This window comes from Trachypithecus francoisi, unplaced genomic scaffold, assembly GCF_009764315.1.
Source record: "Trachypithecus francoisi isolate TF-2019V2 unplaced genomic scaffold, Tfra_2.0 Lachesis_group12, whole genome shotgun sequence".
Classification (NCBI taxonomy): Eukaryota; Metazoa; Chordata; class Mammalia; order Primates; family Cercopithecidae; genus Trachypithecus; species Trachypithecus francoisi.
Window position 1 is genome coordinate 12534611 of NW_022681457.1, and position 19629 is coordinate 12554239.

General features: G+C 44.6%; 2 protein-coding genes across 5 annotated transcripts in view; both read left to right on the plus strand.

Moving 5' to 3' along the window:
* LOC117091802 (zinc finger protein 264) overlaps positions 1-19629 on the plus strand; it is a 62496-nt gene that overhangs the window by 39759 nt on the left and 3108 nt on the right. For all 3 annotated transcript variants that reach the window (XR_004440528.1, XR_004440527.1, XM_033224598.1), the window contains exon 5: positions 16554-16609. Coding sequence is in view for 1 of the 3 variants with exons in the window: in XM_033224598.1 (XP_033080489.1) it covers positions 16554-16588 (35 nt within the window). In the remaining 2 variants the exon portion in view is untranslated. The remainder of the gene's footprint in view (positions 1-16553; positions 16610-19629) is intronic.
* LOC117091803 (zinc finger protein 805) lies at positions 829-14976 on the plus strand. Of its 2 annotated transcripts, XM_033224601.1 has the most exons (4): positions 829-1131; positions 4035-4161; positions 8082-8177; positions 13136-14976. In XM_033224601.1, exons 1-4 carry the CDS (start codon positions 1102-1104, stop codon positions 14764-14766), a joined length of 1884 nt encoding a protein of 627 aa, XP_033080492.1. In that variant the 5' UTR covers positions 829-1101; the 3' UTR covers positions 14767-14976. The 2 variants fall into 2 exon arrangements, with proteins under 2 accessions (XP_033080492.1, XP_033080493.1); XM_033224602.1 differs by lacking the exon at positions 4035-4161.

Genomic DNA, 19629 nt, shown 5'->3' on the forward strand with positions numbered 1-19629 from the left:
GTGTTACCCCGGATGGTCTCGATCTCCTGACCTCGTGATCCACCCTCCTCGGCCTCCCAAAGTGCTGGGATTACAGGCGTGAGCCACTGCGCCCGGCCTACTTTTTTTTTTTTTTTGTACCAATGAGGTCTCGCTTTGTCGCCGAGACAGGTCTCAAACTCCTATCCTCAAGCGATCCCCCTGCCTCAGCCTCCTGGGACCAAAGGTGTGCGCCAGCACACGCAGCTTATTAAAAAAAAAAAAAAGATTTTTTTTTTAGTAGTCTCCCTACGTTGCTCAAGCTGGTCTTGAGCTCCTGGGCTCAAGCGATCCGCCCCCCTTGGCCTCCCAAGGCGCTGGGATTCCAGGCCGGCCGCATCGCGCCGCCTGACGTCCCCCTTTGGTTACTCTGACTGCCCACTGATCTGTGTAAGAGGATCCGGAGGGGAGATAACGCAAGGTGGAAGTCAGGGTCCGGGGCCTGGTCCAGGGTCTCTGCACTGGCCCAGACCCTGACAAATGTCCCTGCCTCCTGGGGCTCGATTTCCTCCGGCGAAGAATGGACGGTCTCACGCTTGGCCCCTGGCCTCCGAGTTGTGCCCCCAGGACACAGGCAGGCCTGAGCCGGGCTGTAGGCCCGCTGCGGTTTTTACACTGAGGTCTGCCGGCTCAGGATCGGCCCCCTTTGCAGGTGGTTTGTTGAGAACATTAACTGGAATATTTAACACACATTAACTAAAAGGCATTGCCAGGTGCGACGGCGGGCCCTGGGGCCAATGATAGTCCAGGGGCGTTTCCTGTGGGACGCGAAGCTTGGGGCGGGACTTCCGGCATTTGGATGGAGACGTAATTTGGGCGCGACGGTTCCGTCCACGCCGGCTGTAGGGAGGGGCCTGTGTTCCGTGGCCGCCTCCCTGGCGGCTCTGGGGAAATGAGCAGGTAGGAGGCCGACAGCGACCTCCGCGTCTCGGAGCGAACCGTGAGCCTCCCCGTAACGGGAGAGTTCGACTGTCAGCCAAGGTCACCGCGCCCGGCGCAGGGAAGGGGTGGGGCTCGGCTGAGCCCGCGAGACCCGCCCTGCTCGCCGCAGCCCCCGCCGCGCTCGGGCCTCAGGGTCCCAGTATGGCGACGGCTTTGACGGACCCGGCGCAGGTGAGTGGACGAGGTTTCGGCCTTGCTGCTTTTCTGCTAGTTCGGGGAAGCCTCCTGGGCAGGCCGGAAGCCAAGACAGCCACAGGATTCCTCTTTGTAGTGTTGTTTGTTTACGAAACGTGGAGCAGGCTCGTCACTTTATCTTCTGTAGTGGTAGTACCTGAGAGACTGAATATTCAAGTGAACAGTAGTCAGACTATACATAGATTATAGGACTGTGACGTACAATTTTTTGTAGCCACCTGCCCAGGAAACCAACGTCCTGTTCTACATTAAACAACGCTGGAAACCAGTCTGCCTTAACTTAGTCTTGCAAGGAGCTAGATTACTCTCTGGTGACATTTCAGAAAGCTAAACGGTAACTCCTGGAACAGTAGGCCCCAAATAGGACTTGATTAGTAACTGACTGTTCTTCTAATTTTTGCCTCCGCTTCCAATAGAGGACCAAGCAGAGAAAGCCATACGTGCTCAGCCTAACCAATCACATACGATGCCCCACTTTTAGCCCTTCTGCAGCTTTCCACCGCCAAAAGTGTCAGGCCTCTGATAGGTGTTCAATAATTGGTGGAAGGATAAATTAAGTTGCGCTCCAGGGACTTCCGTCACACACATAAGCCGAACTCAGCCATGGCCTGCATATCCCTACCCGGTCCACTATGGCTGACCACCTCTGTCCTTCTTTCTTTCCTTTCCTCCCTGGCTCAGCCCTTCAGACACACCAATATGATCACTCAGAGTTCTTTCTCATCCCTCAGCCTTCACCTTTACAGTTCATTCAGCCTCAGACGCTATCCTCCGATCTCTGCAAGACCCTTTCATATCTTGTTGGCTCTGCTCAAATGTCACTTCTTTGAAGTGGCCTTTCGTGGCAGTTCAGACTAAAGTAGTCCCCCTCTCACCTGCCCTTGGTCTAGCATTTTTGTATGAAGAATCTGGCAAAATTTTAGACAGCTACTGAGTTGAGGTCGTAAGGATTTTGTGGGGACAAAGAGCATCAATATTAACACAAGAACTATAATGGTTGGCCTTCATTGAGTCCTTGATGTGAACTGAGAAATGAACATTATTTATCATCTCATTTAATCCTGATCTCAAAGTGACATTCTATTATAAACACTGCCATACACAAGAGGAGGTCAAGACTCCAACCTGTTTAGTAACCTGCTGACAGCACTTAAATAACAGAAATTCATATTTAGTGTGTGGACCACCAGAGCCTTTGTTTTTACAGTCAGTTGGCTGAGAAGCCCTGGAGGTGAACTTTGCACTCTTTCTCCAGCAAGTCACAGTGGCCATCGGAAGCGAAAGGCAGATATTCCATTAGAGAGGACTGTGTAGACAAGGGCAAAGTGTGTTGGTTGTTTAAGGAGGTCCAAGAGGACTTGTGAGGTTACCATGGTTACCCCATCCCCACCTGCTGAGACATGGCCTGGAAGGGCAAGATCCTGTGGTCTTTTTTGGATGTTCATCCTGCCTTCAGCCCATAAGGCATTTTGGCCAGTCATAAGCCGGGATTCTCATGACCACAGCCTGTGTTATCCTCAGCCACTTGAGTTTCCTGGTCCTGAAGTACACTGGCCTTAGGGATACCTGCTGGCAGGACTCAGGGAAGGAAAAGGCTGATGGTTCATTATGCAGTCTCTCTGGGGTCCAGGGGAGAGGATGAGCTGGTCCAGGCACTGCCACTCCTCCGGCATTTGGCACTCGTGAATTTGGTGATGAGGGTTTTGCCCACGTCTTGGGGATATTTTCAGGAGCTACTAAAATAGATTAAATAGCAAAAATATGTAGAAATGCTTCACAACTATATTGTAGATTCACATTGGTGATGGAGGGTTGTTGGGGTCACAGTATTAAACCCTGAAGCAGAGGGACCTGGGTTAAAATTCTGTCTCTGCTTATAACATGTGAAACTCTGGCTGGGCTTGGTGCTCACACCTGTAGCCCCAATGCTGTGGGAGGCTGAGGTGAGAGGATCACTTGAGGCTAGGAGTTCGAGACCAGCCTGGTCAACATAGCAAGATCCCACCTCTACCAAAAGGAAATAGTTGGGTGCAGTGGTGCATGCCTGTAGTCCCAGCTACTTGGGCAGCTGAGGCAGAAGGATTGCTTGAGCCCGCGAGTTCGAGGTTACAGTGAGCTCTGAGCATGCCATTGCACTCCTGTCTGGGTAATAGAGTGAGACCCTGTCTCTGAAAAAAGCAAACAAACGAACGAAAAACAGAAAACACAAAAGACTAGGAGAATCCGCAGAGCTCCCTTAGCCTCAAGTCAGTGACTGTGACATGGAGGTGATTGGCGGTGGTGTTTAGTAATACTTCAGGGGCTGTGGGAGGATTAATAAAATCCCAAGGTCCATCAAGCTCTGAATAACTTATGTCTGTTATTAGGAAAATGGGAACTCTGTATTAATCTGAAAATTGAGGCAGAGATAAATGAGGTCCCTAAGGTCACAAAACTGGCAAGTGTCAGTTTCAGGAGTTTGGATTCGAACGTGAGAAGTCTGACTTCAGAGTTGGGGAGTTGTAGTAGCTTTAAAACAGAACATGAAGCCTTCAGCATGAGCTGGACCAGTGAGGCTCAGGCACTGTGGTTGTCAACATTATTGCTATTATTATTGTCATTATTTCCTCATTTCTTTGATGGCCTCGAACTCTAATTGTCTCCAAGTTGTTGCCATTGTCTTCTGTCATTCTCTGATGGCTCCTGTATAGGACGCTTTTCTTTTTTACATTACAGTAATCTGTCCAAAGCAATGTCTGCCTTCGTCCTTCAGCCTGGTACAAAGTTAGGCCCTCAGGAGGTCGCTCAGTGACTTGGGCCTTGATCTTGCTGCACCTTTTCCAGCAAACCACATACAACAGTCCCACGGCAAACTCTGCTACCTCTATTTGACATTTCAGGTGTCTGTGACCTTTGATGATGTGGCTGTGACTTTCACCCAGGAGGAGTGGGGGCAGCTGGACCTAGCTCAGCGGACCCTGTACCAGGAGGTGATGCTGGAAAACTGTGGGCTCCTGGTATCTCTGGGTAAGGCCTTCCCCCTCCACCATGCAGGGGACCTGCCACCTCCTTCGTTCCATCCCCTGACTCCAGGCCTGATGGGTTAAGAAGGCTTCTCGAACCTGCCTTGCCTTCTTCCCACAACTTCAGTCATTTTCTACACTCACCTTTTCCTGAACAGTCTCCCTGTATCACTTTGGACAAGAAATAGTGTACTCTCTGGCTCCCAGCCAAAGGAGAAGAAGGTGGTGGAAGGAAATGGGGTGTTTTGCAGACCCCAAAGGTAGGATTTCCAGCTGTATGTTATGAAGGGTTGAAGTAGGAACTGAGAACCACCATGATGGTGTCCTAGTTTCTCTCTCTGGGTCTGCTCATGTCACTGTCTACTCTGTATGGTTTTTTCTGCCTCAGCGAGTTCAAGGGAAGAATAATCACCCCAGGTTTTACTCTTTGTGATCCCTCCTTCCCCTCCAGATTTCTTGTCTGTTTCTCTGGCCTCTGTGGGGCGTGCTTGAGGCAGCAAATGCTGCTCCACCTCCAGCTCATACTTGCCTCTGTCTCTCACCCGCTGCCCAGCATGGACTGGCCTCCGTCTGCAGTTGATTTTTTTGAGTTCCAGAGCAGGATCTGCCTGGGTGGGCCTGGTTGCTTGTGTACCTGCTCCACGGCGCAGTCTGTGGTGTCAAGGGTGGCGGGGTGTTCTCCAAGAAGGGCTGAGTCAGGCAGGCCCCCAGGAGACTTTGACCTTCCGTACCACCAGGTGTTATTCTAAACAACACTTTAATCACCTTCATGTCCTCTGATTCTAAAGTCACTCTGCTGCAGCCTTGCTGGGCTTCTTGCTATTTCCCCAAGTGCCCACCCCCCTCAGGCGATTGCATTTGCTGTTCTGTTTGATGAGTGTTCTCAGGGTAATTCAGCATTTCTCATGGCCGCCGCTTCTCAGCACCGCCATTGCCTCCTCACCCAGCCCTTCCCTGACCACTAAATCTTGAGGAGGCCCCTTTCTCACCACAGCCTCCTCCCTTTACCTTGTTCATGTCTTTCTAAGCTAGTGGTTCTCAAGCAGGGACGATGTTGAGCTTCAGTGGACACTGGGCAATGTGTGGAGACATTTTGGTTGTTAAAGCTAAGATGATGACATTGACATCTAGTGGGTGGAGACTTGGAATGCCACTAAACATCCTTGTAATGCACAGGACAGATCCTTTCTCCTCTTCGTGCCCTGATCTCACAAAGAATTATCTGAACCTAAATGTCAGTTGTGCTAAGGTCGAGAAGGTCTTTTTCAGAGAGTGCTTGGACAGACACTATATCAGCTGGTGCTGAGAGACACCCAAGGAAGTTGTTCTTTTATTACATCTTGTCTTGCCTTCTTAGCATTTGAGGAAAAGTCTGGTTTAGTGCTGAGTCTTAACATCCTGCAAACTGTTGGTAACTTCCCCTTTTCTACAGAGGGAGCAGCCTTAGGCTCACAGCCCTGAACAAGCAGCATGAGCTCACAGGGACCAAACAGCACTGTTTGTCTTGAGACAGAGTCTCGCTGTTGCCTAGACTGGAGTGCAGTGGTGTGATCTTGGCTCACTGCAACCTCTGCCTCCTGGATTCAAGCATTTCTCATGCCTCAGCCTCCTGAGTAGCTAGGATTACAGGCAGGTGCCGCTACACCCAGCTAATTTTTGTATACGTTGTTTTGATTTATTGCTGCTTTTTCATGGTTACCTGCCATCAAGACAAGTGACTCTGGATTTTCCATTTACCAGAGTGATAAGGATTCCATTTTTGAAGAAATCTAGAAAAATAACAAGTGGATCACTTTTAGGAAAAGCAGGCCAGGCACGGTGGCTCATGCCTGCAATCTCAGCACTGTGGGAGGGCACGGCAGGCAGATCACGAGGTCAGGAGATAGAGATCAGCCTGGCCAACATGGTGAAACCCCATCTCTACTAAAAATACAAAAATTAGCTAGGCATGGTGGCGCATGCCTGTAGTCCCAGCTACTCAGGAGGTGGAGGCAGGAGAATCACTTGAACCAGGGAGTCGGAGGTTGCAGTGAGCTGGGATCGCGCCACTGCACTCCAGCCTGCTGACAGAGTGAGGCTCCATCTCGAAAAAAAAAAGAAAGAAAAAGAAAAGAAAAGCAATTAACAGTCCAGATCCCCAGAGGACTGACTGGGTGTCTCAGGCCTGTTCCAGGCAGTGTTCATGCTCCATTTCTTCTCACAGGATCCTTGTCCTCAGCAAATAAGGAAAACTTAGCCACTCCTATGAGTCCCTCATCCAGTTTAACTTACTCAGCACAGATGAAACACCTTCATTTTATGAAACCATCACTGAGTTTTTTTGTAGTAAAAATTCTTCTTTTGTGAACTTTTTTTTTTTTTTGAGATGGGGTTTCACTCTTGTCGCCCAGGCTGGAGTGCAGTGGTGCAAGATCATAGCTCACTGTGATCCTAACACCTCACCCTCTCCAGTAGCTGGGACTACAGATGTGAGCCACTGTGCTGCTATGTGAAGTTTCTGTCAATATCCTTATGTAACCATATCCCAATAGGACGTTCAGTTTTTAAATATTTGAATGGTTCATGAAATGCTGGGGTCTGGAGTCACTGACCCGCCCCCACCCTGGCCACTGGTCCCTGAGGGTGAGTCCTCCAGCTCACATCTCGGCCTCGTCACCACCCTCTGCCACCCACTCTGGTGCTCTTGGTTTCCTCTGTAGTGTATTGCTTGGGAGAGCAGGGTTTGGAGCCAGAACCCTGGTGTCCAGCCCCAGCTCTGCTCTTTAAAAACTCCACGGCCTTGGGCACGTTACTGAACTTGCCTGTGCGTCAGTGTTCTCATTGTTCAAATGAGGACTTACCCTATTTGCATCCCAGGGCTGTTGCCAGGGTCAAGGGTTATTTTATGAAAAGGGCTCAGAACAGCACCTGGGAGATCAGACTGTGTCTTGGGAGCCATTACAATCTCTGTTGCCACCAATACTGTTACCATCATCCTCATCATGATTATTGTCGGGGCATGCCTTGACCTGGCACTTTCTGGGCAGCGTTGTGGAGCTTTGTGGTTAAACACACAGACAGAGATGGCAGGACCTGGGTGTCCTTATTGACTCAGCCATTCACCAGTTCTGTGCTCTTCAGCAAGTCACTTTACCTCCCCGAGCCTGGGTTTCTTTGTCAACAAAATGGTGTTGATTATGATAATGGACTTCCTGGGTATACCGTGAGGAAATCCTCAACTGGAATCCTCATTTAATGGCTAGGCATGGTGGCTCACACCTGTAATCCTAGCACTCTGGGAGGCCGAGGCAGGTGGATCACCTGAAGTCAGGAATTCAGGACTAGTCTGGCCAACATAGTGAAACCTCGTTTCTACTTAAAATACAAAAAAATTAACCAGGCGTGGTGGCACGCGCGTCTAGTCCCAGCTACTCGGGAGGCTGAGTGAGCCGAGATCATGCCACTGCTCTCCAGCCTGGGCAACAGACACATTTAGTCTTTGGTTTAGAGGAAGGGCATTATAAAACATCGCTTAGGATGTTTAAAAAAAAAAAAAAAGACTAGATCAATGAAGATACATACCTTGTTTTGAATGAAAAGAATCAATATTTAATATTTAAAGTGTATCACTTTTTCTCTAAGATATTCCATAAATATTGTTCACTTTTGAAATGACATAATGCATTTAAATGCTTGGCATAGTCCCCTGGACATGGTTATAGCCTACAAATACTAGTTTTTGACTTACTATTAGGAGTAGTGATTCTGTGGCAGCATGACATGGCCTGTGCTTGGTTTCCAGATCACATGCTAACTTTTCATTCCCGTGGATAGGTGTAGCTTCATTCCAAGGTCTGGTCCCCATCCTGAAGTCCCAGACTGGATTGAAGATCTTTATTTCTTTTCACCAACATCTGTGTGTCCACTTTCTTTCTCCATAAACAGGGTGTCCTGTTCCCAGACCTGAGCTGATCTACCACCTAGAGCATGGGCAGGAGCCATGGACCAGGAAGGAAGACCTCTTCCAAGACGCCTGTCCAGGTAGGAGCCAAGATCTGGGGAGGTCGGTGTCCCTGCTGGCTTGAGACTGGATGGAGACCACTGGCCCTGGGATCTCTTGAGAAGCTTCTCACTGTGGCTTCTCGAAGTGTTTGGGAGCCTTGGAGCCCTTAGTGGTTTCTCCGTCCTCCTAGCTCTGTCATACTTGTCATCACTCCTGGGGAGGGGTGAGGTGTATGAACTGAGATTGGTCCTGGGGCTCCAACCTTGTGTGCCTGAAACCTGGTTTGCCAGTCAGCTACTCTGTGACCCTAGTGAAGTTTGTATATGAGTTTGGCTAAGTTAACACCAGGTGCTGTATCCAACAAACTCCAAAATTTAAATGATTCACATATGAAAACTCTTTTTTCACTCATACCAAGGTCTGTGTGGGTCGGGAGGGAACTGTGTACCACACAGTTATTCAGGACCTAGAGTCCTTCTGTCATCAACCTGTTGCTTTAAGGTTGTCCTGACATCCTCTTGCTGGTAGAGAATTAAGGGAATAAGGGAAGTCATACCCACTTCCAGAAATACCACCTCCCCTCACATTTCACCCATGGGAACTGGGCGTTTGGCTGTACTTGGGTCCATGAGTCTAGGAATTGTGGCTGAGCTGCCTGTCCAAGGAGAAGAGCAGATGGTCTGGTGAGCACCTACTCAGTCCACTATACTCAGTCTGTTCCTGAAAAATGCTATTAGAAATTTTTTTTTTTTTTTTTTTTGAGACAGAGTCTCGCTCTGTCGCCCAGGCTGGAGTGCAGTGGCACAATCTCGGCTCACTACAAGCTCCACCTCCCGGGTTCACACCATTTTCTTGCCTCAGGCGCCCACCACCGCGCCTGGCTAATTTTTTTTGATTTTTAGTAAAGACGGGGTTTCACCGTGTTAGCCAGGATGGTCTTGATCTCCTGACCTTGTGATCTGCCCGTCTCGGCCTCCCAAAGTGCTGGGATTACAGGCATGAGCCACCACGCCCAGCCCAGAAATTATTTTTATAAAAAAAAAAAAAAAAAACATTTTTATGCCATTGGGCAGTTTGAAGATGTAATCATGTGATACATTAATGCATAAAACTGCATAGTTTCTGAGCCATATTACGTAAGTGACTCATCAGAATAAGCTATGAGTGTTACTTATGTCATATAAACCTTAATGAGTGATGATACGTTATATTTCCTTCTGAACTCTGGGGAACAGGGCCTGTCTTACTCTCCCAAGTTCTCTTTCCAGTTACATTCTGCCTATCGGCCTGTCCCACCTTCTCCTTCCACCCATTCCCTTAGTGTCAGACAGACACTAAGAAGCAGTACTTCCTCCATGTCTTCGTATATCTCCTGTTTTCCAAAAACCTCAGGGTGACATTTGACCTCTGTCCCACACTCAGGCTGCTGAGGACACTGAGGCCATCTGTCAGGTGTGTGGATTGGTGCCACTGCAGAGCCTTGGCGTCTGCCCGCATGGGTTCCTCGAGCTGCTCATCCAACCCTGAGTGTCTGTGCAGTTCCTATTCAGCCCTTCAGAGTCTGTTCCAGATCGTCCCTTCCTCAGTGCCACAACTCCATTTGAAAATCACGAAAGCACAAAACTCAATGTGCCTAACAAGGAACCCGTTATCTTGCTTTCTCCTGCCACCTCCCAAGTTTCAGTGAATGGTTCTGCCATCCAGGCAGATTAGGTGACTGGATGCAACCTCAGATGGGTCAACCCCTCCACCTCCATGAGTCCCTGCATCCAGCCAATCTCCAGAGCCTTTCGATTTCACATCATGCATGTCTCCTGAATTCATCCCTCTATCACCTCCATGAGACCTATCCTTCTGTTTTTTTTTTTGAGACGGAGTCTCGCTCTGTTGCTCAGGCTGGAGGGCAGTGGCGCGATCTCAGCTCACTGCAAGCTCCCCCTCCTGGGTTTATGCCATTCTCCTGCCTCAGCCTCCCAAGTAGCTGGGACTACAGGCGCCCGCCACCTTGCCCGGCTAGTTTTTTGTATTTTTTAGTAGAGATGGGGTTTCACCGTGTTAGCCAGGATGGTCTCGATCTCCTGACCTCGTGATCCGCCCGTCTCGGCCTCCCAAAGTGCTGGGATTACAGGGTTGAGCCACCGCGCCCGGCCCTTTTTTTTTTTTTTTTGAGATGGAGTTTCGCTCTTGTTGCCCAGGCTGGAGTGCAATGGCGTGATCTTGACTCAACGCAACCTCCGCCTCCCGGGTTTAAGCAATTCTCCTGCCTCAGCCTCCCGAGTAGCTGGGATTACAGGCATGCACCACCACACCTGGCTAATTTTGTATTTTTAGTAGAGACGGGGTTTCTCCATGTTGGTCAGGTTGGTCTCAAATTCCTGACCTCAGGTGATCTGCCCACCTCGGCCTCCCAAAGTGCTGGGATTATGGGCGTGAGCCACCGCGCCCGGCCTCCTTATGCTCTTACTCTAAGCTCTTGTCATCTTTTTTCTAGGGGATGTTAATAGACTCCCAAAACTTAATCTCTGTATCTGCTTTGTGCCTCTGGTCAGCTCTTTGTCCTGCATGGGGTACTCCAGCATTCAGACCTTGTTCCAGACAGTTAATATTTCCCCAGCCACTCAGCATGTGACTGCTGATGTATCAGCAGGTTTTCATGTTGACCGTATCATCTACTTATATTGTTTAATCAGCAATCCTTACATGTTCCTCTCAACCTCTCATATCGGTAGCTTCTCTTTTCCCCTGATGGAAGAGGTCTTGCCCTTGGCCATGGTCAGTTTTTTCAAGAGTTTATATCACACCTTTTCATGGACATTTTTTCTTCACTTATATTCTGCTTGTTTTGTAACTTCATCCTTTCTGTAGTCAACATAAAAATGCTCGACTTCCTTACCCTTGAAGAAAATTCAACAATTCAGTGTTCATGGTTTACAGTATATTCATATATTCGTTCACTGAGCACTTAATTGTTTACACTTTTTATATCAGTGATGCTGTGGACATTTATTGATGCTGTGGACATTTATATATGTTCATCTTTCACGTGTAGGGGCACATTTTTGATGTTTCTGGAGTGCAATAATTGGATTATAGACTATGTAAATGTTCTAGTTTGCAAGATCATTCTCACTGTTTTCTAAAGGGCCTATATCAAAAAATTCCTCTCAGGAATTTTTGGAAGTTTCCATTGATCCATATCCTATAGTACTTGAAACTATAAGGCCCCTCAATTTTTTCCAATCAAATGGACACAAAATATTATCTTTTGTGCTCTTGATTTGCATTTTCCTCATTGGTAAGGTTGTTTAGTGTTTTTCATGATTCTGAGCCAATCTGTATTTTCTTTTGTGAGATGTTATTTGGTGATAAATGCCTATTTTTCAATTAACTTCTTTGGCTTTCTCTTTTTTATTTGATTTTTGTACATTCTAGAGACCTGTCTTTTATCAGTTACATTTGCTGCAGGTATATTCTTCTAGTTTTTAATTTTGTCCTTCTACTCTCTTTAAAGTATCTTTTGTTCAGTGAGTTCCTTACATAGTGTAGTCTGATTTATGTTTTTTTTTAATGTGATTAATGATTTTGTGCCTTGTGGAAAAAAATGTTGCTTTACCCTAATATTGAAGAGGTATTCTTGTTTATTTTATTGTCAGTGGTAAAACTTGCCATTTAGCATTTAAGTCTTTATCAATCTGAAGTTGGTTTTGAGTATAGAATGTGATGGAATACAATATTTCCATTCCCCATGTGGGTACCGAATTTTTCTAGCTCTATTTCCTTAGTAGTCTCTCACCACTGAGGTGCTGTGCCTCCTTGCCATCTACCAAAGCCCCATCTGTGTGCAAGGGGATTTCTGAGCTCTCTGTTCTTCTTTATTTCCAGTTGGCATTGTGTCTGTGCCAGAGGGGTACCTCTGCCTTATGAGCCCTGTCCTGAGAGTGGCACTGCTCTTCACAGCTGTCACCTAGGTCAGGATGTTGGGAATCAGTTCCCCTGTGCCTCTTCTTTCCCTAGATTCTCATCACCACAACCCTCTCATGTGCTATAGCTCATTTGCATATTCTGTCTCCTAAGGCTATAGTGTCTTTTCCACTTTCTCTCGTGACCAGTAGGACTTACTTCACTGGGTATCTTCTACTGGAAAACTGCCTTGATCTTTTTCTACCCAGGATTAGCCAAACTCAAGATTAAGGACACAGTCCTCCAGGACTTTGTCAAGTCTGCCCAAATCCTCTAATTCCAACTGCAAATTCGGGGACTTCCTGAAACCACCCTCAGGTTTCATAACTTGCTAAAAAGATTCACAAGACTTTCTAAAACCTATTATACTCACAGTTTTGTGTATTACAGACAAAGCATACAAATTAGAAGGGGACACAGGATATGGGGCTGAGGGTGTTCCAAACACAAAGCTTCCTTGGTGACTTGTTACACACCCAGCATTGATGTGTAAAATGTGTGTACAGAGCATTGCAAACCCAGGAAACTCAGTGGAGCTCTGGTTTTTAGAGTTTATTGAGCTTTATTACACAAGCACCATTGATCGAGACATTGCCCATAGTGCCATGTGGAGTTTCCAGCCTTCGCCCCTTTTCCAGAGTTCAGCTGATATCTTGTGGCTCAGAGACCTAACCTTCTACTCACTGATTGGCCTTTCTGGTGCCACCAGACCTCAGCCAGAGTCATCTATTTAGGATAAACTATTTAGGAACCCATAATGAGTTACCTTTATATAAATACTCAGTTTGGAATTGAGGCGGTATCTCCACCCTAGGCCCTGTCCCCTCACCCGGTCTCTCTGCCTGGTCTCCCTTTCAAGGAGTCAGGAATCCAAGGAAAAGAAAGAAAGAAATTACAGACCTGGGGTTCAAGATGGCAAAATATAACAGACATAAAGACACCATTTACAACTTCATTTTTTTCACTGAAGTGGTGATTTTGTTTCTTCTCTTTTTACATTAGTAACAGGCCTTTTTGTGTATTGGATTTCTTTCAGGTGACAAAGGAAAACCCGAGAACCCAGAACCTACCACCTGTGAGCTAGCCTTGTCTGAAGAAATCTCATTCTGGGGACAACTAACACAAGGAGCTGCAGGGGACTCCCAGTTGGGACAACCCAAGGATCAGGATGGGTTTTCAGAAATGCAGGGAGAACACTTGAGACCAGGGTTAGATTCCCAAAAGGAGACGCTTCCTGGAAAAGTGAGCCCCAAACATGATGGTTTAGGGACAGCTGATGGTGTGTGTTCAAGGGTTATACAGGATCAGGTCTCCTTAGGAGATGATGTCCGTGACTGTGACTCTCATGGATCAGGTGAAAATCCAGTGATTCAGGAAGAGGAAAATACCTTTAAGTGCAGTGAATGTGAAAAAGTGTTTAACAAGAAACGTCTGCTTGCTCGGCATGAGAGGATTCACTCTGGAGTGAAGCCCTATGAATGCACAGAGTGTGGAAAAACCTTTAGCAAGAGTACATACCTCCTGCAGCACCACATGGTCCACACTGGGGAGAAGCCCTATAAGTGCATGGAGTGTGGAAAGGCTTTTAATCGGAAGTCACACCTTACCCAGCACCAGCGGATTCACAGTGGAGAGAAGCCTTACAAGTGCAGTGAATGCGGAAAGGCCTTCACCCACCGCTCCACGTTCGTCTTGCATAACAGGAGCCACACTGGAGAAAAACCCTTTGTGTGCAAAGAGTGTGGCAAAGCCTTTCGAGATAGACCAGGTTTCATTCGACACTACATCATCCACAGTGGTGAGAATCCCTACGAGTGCTTCGAATGTGGCAAGGTCTTCAAGCACAGGTCATACCTCATGTGGCACCAGCAGACTCACACCGGGGAGAAGCCCTATGAGTGCAGTGAATGTGGGAAGGCCTTCTGTGAGAGCGCAGCCCTGATTCACCACTATGTCATCCACACTGGGGAGAAACCCTTTGAGTGCCTCGAGTGTGGGAAGGCTTTCAACCACCGATCATACCTCAAAAGGCACCAGCGGATTCACACTGGGGAGAAGCCTTATGTGTGTAATGAATGTGGAAAGGCCTTCACCCACTGCTCTACTTTTATCTTGCATAAAAGGGCCCACACTGGAGAAAAGCCTTTCGAGTGCAAAGAATGTGGGAAAGCCTTTAGCAATAGGGCAGACCTTATTCGCCACTTCAGCATCCACACTGGAGAGAAGCCCTATGAGTGCATGGAGTGTGGAAAGGCCTTCAACCGCAGGTCAGGCCTCACGAGGCACCAGCGGATTCATAGTGGAGAGAAGCCCTATGAATGCATTGAGTGTGGGAAAACATTTTGCTGGAGCACAAACCTCATTCGACACTCTATCATCCACACTGGAGAGAAGCCGTATGAGTGCAGTGAATGTGGAAAGGCCTTCAGTCGCAGCTCATCCCTCACTCAGCATCAAAGGATGCATACTGGGAGAAATCCTATCAGTGTAACCGATGTGGGAAGACCTTTTCCAAGTGGGCAGACCTCAGTCAACATCCAAGAACTTTTGTTGGGGAAAAACTTTTTGAATGTCACCACTGAGGAAAATCTTTTGCAAGAGAAAGCATCTTACATGGCATCTGATCATACATACCAAAGAGAAACCCCACAAGTGTCTTCACTGTGAGAAAACCTGTTGCCAAATGTCACTTGTCACCTAAGGAGTCATATTAGAAAATCACACAGCTTAGAGCCTTATTCTCCATCTGAATTCATCCTGGAAAAACACCCAATGGTTGTTATGCACTTAGGAAAACCTTTAGCTCCATCTTTGTCATTCGTTTACAGTGCAGTGTTATCTCAGGAATTTTTATAAAAAGAGGTGACATAGAAAAAATGAAATGCAGACACTGCTTCTTTTATACTGTTGTCTTATATGTACGTTTCTGTCCCACGTCAGGAAAGTTAGTAAGGGAAGGTCTGGAAACTTACTGAATGTCTTTGTTCTTCAACATTGTCTCTTCTTAAGAAGCATTGTTTTTATGAGAAATATGAAGGCTTGCGTTATGAAATACTTTCATATTTAAGGATTAAAGGAAACATGAATGCGCACATTTTATTCCAACACTTAAGACTGTTTAAGTCTTTGATTTTTAAAAAAATCCTTTTTTAATGGGTTTTGAACACTAACACTGAGAATTTTTCTTGATTCCCATCTGTCGGTTTACTTGATTGCTATAGCTGTATGGTAAATCTCAAAATTAGGTAATGTGATTTCTTTTGTCTTATTTTTATTTAAAATTCATTTAGCATTCCTAGTTTCTTTGACTTTCCATATACACTTTAGGATTGATTTTTCTGTTTTTCAAATATTCTTGCTTGGATTTTGATATAATTGAGTTAAATCTGTAGATCAGTATGTTGAGTATTGGCATCTTAGCCTTCCAATTCATGAACATGGCATATCTTTTCATTTATTTAAATTTTCTTCGATATATTTCATTACTGTTTTATAGTTTACACAGTATAACTCCTGCACATTTAAAATAAGATTTATAGCTTCATAGTTTTTTGCGTGATTGTAAATGGCATTGATTAAAATTTCAATTTTCACATGATGTTGGCTAGTATACAGAAACATTATTTTTTCCATCTTGCTGTCTTGCAACCTTTCTAAACTCATCATTTCTTGCCATTTCCTTTGGGATAATCCTTAAGATTTTAAACATAGAAATATCATTTGCAATTTGGGACAGTTTTATTTCTTGCTTCCCATCTGTACACCTTTTATTTGCTTTTCTCATGTTACTGCACTAGGTAGGATTTCCAGTGTGATGTTGAATACAAATAGTGACAAGTTATCCATGCCTTGTTCATGATATTGGGGGGAAATGTTCAGTTTCTCATTAATATGATGTTGAAAGTTTCTTCCAAAGAGTTTCTCTATCGAGTTTAGAAAGTTTCTCTCTATTCCTAATTTGCTGGGATTTTTTGGTTATTATTAATAAGTGTTGAATTTTGTCACTTGCTTTTTCTCCACTGATTGATCTAATTATGTCATGTTACTTCTGTGGTCAGTTGATGTGTTACCTTGACTGAGTTTCGAGTATTGAACCAGCCTCACATCCTTGTGATAAGCCCTACTTGCTCATGGAGTATATAATTTTGTTTATATACTATGCTACAGTATTTCATTTGCTAGTATTTTGTTGAGGAAGCTTCCCTCTAATTTCATGAGTGATAATCTGTAGTTTTTTTTTCTTCAACTGTTACTGTTTGGTTTTGATGTCTAGATGATAACTAGCCTCCTAACATGAGTTGGAGGGAATTATCTTCCGTTTTTTTTGGAAGATCATATGTTGAATCGGTGTTATTTGTTCCCTTAATGTTTGGTAGCATTCTCCAGCAAACAAGTGGGACCTGGAGATTTTCCTTTTGGATGCTTTGTAATTATGTATTTATTTTATTTAATAGGTATAGAACTATTCAGAGTATTTCATATTGAATGAATTTTTATAGATTTTCTTAAGGAAGTGTTCATTTTATGTGAATATTCTAATTTGTAGCATTCTTTGAAATATTTCCTTTTATCCTCTTGATGGCAGCAGGATCTGTACTTACGTTCTTTGTTGTATTCTTGATATTGGAAATGTATCACTTATTGTCAGTCTTTGTAGACGTATGTCAATTTCATTGATCATTTCAAAGAAATAGCACTTTATATCACTGATTTTTCTCCACTCTCTGTTCTTAATTTCACTGATATCTGCTCTGATCTGTATTGTATCCTTCCTTCTAGTTGCTTTGGTTGTATTTGACTCAGTGGTTTCCTGAGGTGGATGTTTAGCTTATTGATTTGAGGCTTTTTTCTTTTTTCATGTAACCTTTAAGTTCTGTACATTTTTCTTACAGTACTGTTAGTTTCATCCCACAAGTTTTAATATGTTTTTGATTATCTCACTCAGTTCTAAGATTTCCTGATTCCTTTTGAAACATTTTCTCTAATCCATGAATTATTTAGAAGTATAATGTTTAATAGTATTTGGAGTATTCCCTGCTATTTGTTATTGATTTCTAATTTGTTTTGCATTTGATGTTACTGTTTAAATTTGTTGACTTTTTTTCCTTATGATCCAGGATATAGGCTATCTTGTTTTATATAGCTGCTTGAAAAGAATGTGTGTTCTCGGTCATTGGGTGGAGTTTCTATACATGTTTGTATGATCCTGTTAGTTGGTGGTGTTATTTAGGTCTCCTATATCCTTGCTGATTTTCTCTCTAGTATTTCTATCAATTGCCAAGAGAGGGATGTTGAAGTCCTGAACTATAATTGTGGAATTATCTATTCCTCCTTTAAGTTCTATCAGTTTTTGCTCCACGTAATTTAGAGCTCTGTTGTTTGATATATACACATATAGGTTTGCTTAGTAGTCTTGGTGTATTGACCCTTTTATAACTAAGTAATGTCTTTTTTTGCTCCTGTTAATACTCATCAATTTTTATCTGATATTCATGTGGTCATTCTTACATTTTGGGTTAATGTTTGCATGATTTATACATTTTCATCATTTTTTAAAACCTTATCTGTATCACTATATTTGGAGTAAGTTTCTTGTGAACAGCATATATTTGGGTTGTGATTTTATATCCAGTTTGCATATCTTTTTTTTTGAGACGGAGTCTCACTCTGTCGCCCAGGCTGGAGTGCAGTGGCGCAATCTTGGCTCACTGCAGGCTCCGCCTCCCGGGTTCACGGCATTCTCTTTCTTCAACCTCCCAAGTAGCTGGGACTACAGGTGCCCACCACCACACCTGGCTAATTTTTTTGTATTTTTAGTAGAGACGGGGTTTCACCATGTTAGCCAGGATGGTCTCGATCTCCTGACCTTGTGATCTGCCCACCTTGGCCTCCCAAAGTGCTGGGATTACAGGCTTGAGCCACTGCACCTGGCCTTTTTTGTTTTTTTTGAGATGGAGTTTTGTTCTTGTTGTCCAGGGTGGAGTGGAGTGGTGTGATCTCGGCTCACTGCAACCTCCGCCTCCCAGGTTCAAGTGATTCTCCTGCCTCAGGCTCTTGAGTAGCTGGGATTACAGGCCTCTGCTACCACGTCTGACTAATTTTTTGTATTTTAATAGACATGAGGTTTCACCATGTTGGCCAGGCTGGTCTCGAACTCCTGACCTCGGGTGATCCACCCGCCTCAGCCTCCCAAAGTGCTAGGATTACTGGTATGAGCCACCGCATCAGCTTCTTTTTTTTTTTTTTTTTTTTTTTTTTTTTTAAAGATGGAGTCTTGCTCTGTCAGCCTGGCTGGAGTGCAGTGGCACAATCTGCAACCTCTGCCTCCCAAGTAGCTTGGATTACAGGTTCCTGCCACGACACCTAGCTAATTTTTGTATTTTTAGTAGAGACGGGATTTCATCATGTTGGCCAGGCTGGTCTCAAACTCCTGACCTCAGGTGATCTGCCCACCTCAGCCTCCCAAAGTGCTGGGATTAAAGGTATGAGACACTGTGCCTGGTCCCAGCTTGCATATTTCTGTCTTTTATTGGTGTATTTAGACCATTTAAAGTTTACAATAATTATGTTAGTGTTATGTCTGCTATTTTATGATTAGTTTTTTGGTTTTTTGTGTTTCCTATTGCTTCTTTCTTGAGTTTTTTGGGTTTGTTTGTTTGTGTTTTGGTCTTGAACATTTTTTAGAATTCCATTTGATATATTTGTAGTGTTTTTAAAATATATTTATTTGTATTTTTTTAGTGGTTGCTTTAAGTAGTATAATGTACATATGTAACATAATTACAGTTAATGGTATGAAAAATTTAGCACTTTGATGTATAGAAACCTTACTTCCATTGGTCCCTTTACCTTGCCTGTTAATATAATTGTCTAAAGTAATTCCTCTTCAAAATTGAGCACCATGTTGGAAAACGTAATTTTTGCTTCCACTGTCAAATATATTTTACAAAAGTCACAGCAAATATTGCTTGTTGATCTCTTTACCCATTCCACTATTCTTTCTTGAAATTCTAAGCCACCTTCTATTAACATTTTCTTTCTGTTTGGTGAACTTCTTGTAGCCTTTTTTCTAGGGTCGGTCTGCTGGTGTCTCTAAAAGTGTCTTTGTTCCCTTCATTCCTGAGGGACATTTTTGTGCGATACAGGATTTAGGGTCTGCAGTTCTTTTAGTACTTAAGAAACGTGTTTGTTCCTTCTGTCCGCTATGGTTTCAGATGAGAAATCTGTTACCATTTGAACCGCTGTTCCCTAGTTCGTAATGTGTCATTTTTATCAACCTGCGTTCAAAGTGTTTTTTTGTTTGTTTGTTTTTTGTAGCGTTCAGAAGTTTGGTTATGAGATGTGTGACATGACTTTTTTTGGTGTATCCTGTTTGGTTTTTTTCAGCTTTTTGATCTGTAGGTTTATGCCCTTTGCCAAATTTGGGAATTTTTGACCATTATTTCTTGAAATAGTTTTTCATCCCTACTCTTTCTCCTCTCTGGAACTCCAGTGATACGAATGGTAGATCTTTTGTTACTGTCTTAGAGG